The sequence below is a fragment of the Chenopodium quinoa genome, unplaced genomic scaffold (assembly GCF_001683475.1).
Source record: "Chenopodium quinoa cultivar QQ74 unplaced genomic scaffold, ASM168347v1, whole genome shotgun sequence".
NCBI classification, from domain to species: Eukaryota; Viridiplantae; Streptophyta; class Magnoliopsida; order Caryophyllales; family Amaranthaceae; genus Chenopodium; species Chenopodium quinoa.
The window spans coordinates 3,912,552-3,916,552 of NW_018743697.1; the positions used below are offsets into that span (position 1 = coordinate 3,912,552).

Below are 4,001 nucleotides of genomic sequence, written 5' to 3' on the forward strand. Positions count from 1 at the left end.
GCTATTGGACGAAGTGTCCGTGCTTCCTAGGTACTAAGTACACGTCTTAATACCATTCCCTGATAATAAAATAGAAATCCTTATTTATTGACAGTAGTTATTTGAATTCTTCACTCTTCTTATTGTTCAGAATATTAATATCATGGACCCCAAAGCTGGGACCTCTTCAAACTTTGGTACTAGGGGAAGGGTACCCGGAGATTGTTGTAGAAACTAAACAAATCATCAAAGTGGGTTACTATGAAAAACATATACTCGTATTAATTTAAATAATGCAATTCAGATTTCAAGTTGACAACTCCAGTTTGACTTTGCATGAATATGTTGTAGTCTTGTGTAGAGTGAACTGTGTGACACATGTAGGACAAAACATTTGTGGGATCCAAGTATATAATCTATATATAAACTGTTAGAAGTGGTACAAATGGAGAATCCAACATATCCAATAGTAGTACTAATAATTGTCTGAAATTCCTCAAATTAGGACATAAAAGTACTAATCCAGTCTTGGAAGCTGGAGCTGTGGAGCTGCTAATTCGGTATGCATACTCGGACTCTGCCCGCTTCTATGTACCAAGTAAAATGAAAATTGAAACTATTTGGTGGGAAACATGTTGTGACATTGCTAGTGCAAATTACATTGTCGACCTGAGAATCAATTCTTCAGGTTCGTACACCAATATGAAGAAAAGGTTTGATTTCTTGCATATTGAATTCCTTCACACACAAACGACAATGTCTGTAAGAGCTTGCAAGCCCTCAGAAAAAGCAATTACAAAAGAGGACATAAATATCCAAGATTTTCAGAATTTTTTTATGAAAAATCTAGTCAAAACCCAATAACATAATAATTTGATACATGAGCAAACACTGAAGGTTTGAAACCAAACTTTGAAACATTCATCCTCTGTAATTTCTAAAACAAAAACAGATAGAATTTACATAAACAAACTGCTGGTGGCTGAGTTGAATCAAACAAGTAAGAGTCAGAACGATTCACACTCATTCCCAGAATCCAAATTCAATGAGAAGAGAGCGTTGAATCCAATTAAACATTCTTGTGACAGAAACTTACATCATTCCCTTATTTGTCATCTTTAGAATCCTTTTTTGGATGGATTGCTCCAACAATGGCCTCAACTTCTTCCTTCACCCGTTCGAATAAATTTGGAGCTTTGATTTCATCAACTGGTGTACTTTCATCTATATCATCACTTGTCCCATGAGTTTCCTTGTGGTGACGTGGTGAGGCTGGTGACTTATGATGAAATAGTGCTTCAATATCCTCCTTAGTTTTTTCAAAAAAATCAAGACACTTCACCTCCTTCTCCTTCTCTGTCATTAAGAAGCAAACTTCTTAAAAGCAAGCTTTGTGATAAATTGATAATAATACAAACAAGCTATATCTAACTGCTAGAGTGGCACAATTCTTCAATTGTAACAGAGAAAATCTTCCTATTGTTCATCGTTACCACAACATCATATAAGATTCAAAATGTATTCTATGATTGAATTCCATCCCATGCCCTTGGAAGTTATACGGCATCAAAAGATCTCAAAGACTTAAGTTTTGTGAATTGCAAAGCCTATTGCACATGTAAATTCCTTCTGGGATAGATGTAAGAACAGAAGTTCTAGGAAATCAAAAAGACTACGGAGCAATAAAAAAATGTGAAGTTCAACTTCAATTTTCCTTCTTCTGAAAGTGTAATGTAACCTTCTACACAACACTTATCCCATAAAACTACGAAGCAATTATAACCACAGATTGACACTCTATAATGACTATAATATTAGAACAACTGAAAGTTAGAAGAAGAAATTCAAAATTACTCTGTAAGAACACTATCATACAAAACGTTCGATTTGGACTGTAACTTAGCATATGATATTCAAGTAGAACTTTGTTGTCTCTATGATTCAAAATCAGCTCATATGTATTCTTGCCAACTATATTCCTGAAAACAGTTCTAGAGCCTTGCAACTACAGGTACTTCCCTAATTCTAGTTGTTTCATCAATCCAATGAGGCCAACAAAGCCACAAATTGGTTAGCAAATAACAATCAAAGGCGGATATAGAATAAATAGGTTGGTGGGGCAATAACGAATTGTCAATTCAATACATATGTCATTTTATCCAAGTATGATTATGATTCTTTAAGGGCCTCCCCAAGAATTCAAAAGGTTTACTATTGATGATATTGTAGGAGTGGCTTTACCGCGCTTAATTGTTGAACTAAATCATCTTTGCTTCTAATTGAGGGTTCTAACCCTTGATTGGAGCATTTCACCTAAATTAAAAGTTATAAAGGGGAGAAACCCTACAAACAGCAGCATCAATTAATCAACTTTACATCTACCTTATTGTAGGGTATTTCAAGAAAAATCATCAATTAATTAATAGAGCAAGTGACCCCATTTTAGTACTTGATTTGGGTTGCTTTCAAATACTCAAGAATGCAGCTGTAAAAACTACATCTTCAATTGATTTGGAAAACAATGAATTCCCAAATTAATCCAAGCCCAAATTTGCAAAATTTTTTAATATAATTTACTTATAAATCGAGCATCAATCATTATAACATTAAATACTAAGAACTGGAAGAAATTAAGGTACTGCAATTCGCAAACAGCAACACAACCTAATCAAAATTCAAAAATTAAACCCAAAAAAATGTTAAAATAAATGGAGGAGAATAAGAAAATATAATAAGGTAATAAAAAGTTGCATACTTGGGTGAGTATCTTCTGTGTTTGATGCAGCAACTGGGTGGTCTGCCATTAGAGAATATTTGGGTCGAAATTATGTAAGAATGAATGAATAAAGATTAACTCGATGAAGAACTGTTTAATAAAAAATGAAATTTGGGATAGTTTGTAAAGGATTTAGCAAATGGATTAGTTTTGAGACTATTGACAAAACAAAACTGTTGGAATGAGTTGGTGGATACGGTGGATTTGATTCGCTGACTTTTTTATTTTCACTTATTCTTTTCTTTCTTATTCACCGAATAATTATAGATACTCGTATTATTTGACGAATGACTCTAATAATGTTTTTTATTAGTATAAAATTGTGTTTATATGGTATTATTAAATTACAATTCTATACCAATGAGTGTTATTAGAGTTATTAATAACTCAAGTTATTAAAGGCTGAGAAATGGTCAACCCACTCACCTACCGACCCTAATAGAATGAGAGGAAACCCCATTTTGGTCACATAGGTTGACGTTGATCTAGGCATCTTAAGGCTGTTAAGTAGAGACGTATTCAAAAATTGAAATATTATCCTCATTACACTGAAAGTGGAGATGTATGTGTATGATGCTTCATTCTTGGTTAAATGTAAAACTTTAAAGGCCTGTTGTGATTTACTAAACAACGTTGAAGTGAAGTGAAGTGAATTAAACTGGTTTGAGCTGAGCTGAATTGAACTGAATTGTTTATGAGAGAAAAACTTGGGAACTGAACTGAAATTAAACTAAAGTGTGCCTAAAACACTTTTTGGTACTCCGTGTGCCAAAAATAGAGTTTTTCTTAATCTTATCTATCCTTCTTTTTTTAAAATTTAGAAGTAAAATCAAGTCAAGAGAGAAAAAAGAATAAAAAGTGTAACGTTCGAGTTGACTCGAGACTTGACTCGCTTGAACAACGATGTGAAATATGAAGAAAATAGGTGGGAGCAACGAAGAAGAAGAATAGTAGAGCTGCACATATATAGCATAGCCATGTACTACAGCTACGTTATTTAAAAGTCTATGCAATTACACAAACTGCGAAGCATATGTCATGTCGCTGCTTTCTGAATTAAACAGCAGTGATTTATCCAATCATTCAATCATCTATCAATCTTCCATCCTAAACTTCACTATGTTCTTCACTTTTTCCAAATCTGGTACTGTACAAGTTTAAAGTTCTCCCAATTTGTTTCTTTTTTTTTGGCCTAATTTAAGCCTCTTTTTGTTTGGAGATAATTCATTTTACACAAGCTGTTTCA

The 4,001-nt window shown here is 33.4% G+C and overlaps 1 protein-coding gene across 1 annotated transcript; it reads right to left on the bottom strand.

The window, feature by feature from the left end:
* Positions 1-598: 598 nt before the first annotated feature.
* On the bottom strand, positions 599-2,985 carry LOC110684345. Its single transcript, XM_021860793.1, has 2 exons — positions 2,735-2,985; positions 599-1,335 (listed from the first exon to the last, which is right to left on the bottom strand). Exons 1-2 carry the CDS (start codon positions 2,781-2,783, stop codon positions 1,085-1,087), a joined length of 300 nt encoding a protein of 99 aa, XP_021716485.1. The 5' UTR covers positions 2,784-2,985; the 3' UTR covers positions 599-1,084.
* Between the last annotated feature and the right edge of the window lie 1,016 nt (positions 2,986-4,001).

What these genes read in the sequence shown, in the direction of transcription:
- LOC110684345 (XM_021860793.1), bottom strand. Translation starts at nt 2,783, where the DNA reads ATGGCAGACCACCCAGTTGCTGCATCAAACACAGAAGATACTCACCCA. An exon ending in CACAGAAGATACTCACCCAA is followed by an intron (nt 1,336 to 2,734) that starts GTATGCAACTTT and finishes TCTTAATGACAG; the next exon opens with AGAAGGAGAAGGAGGTGAAG.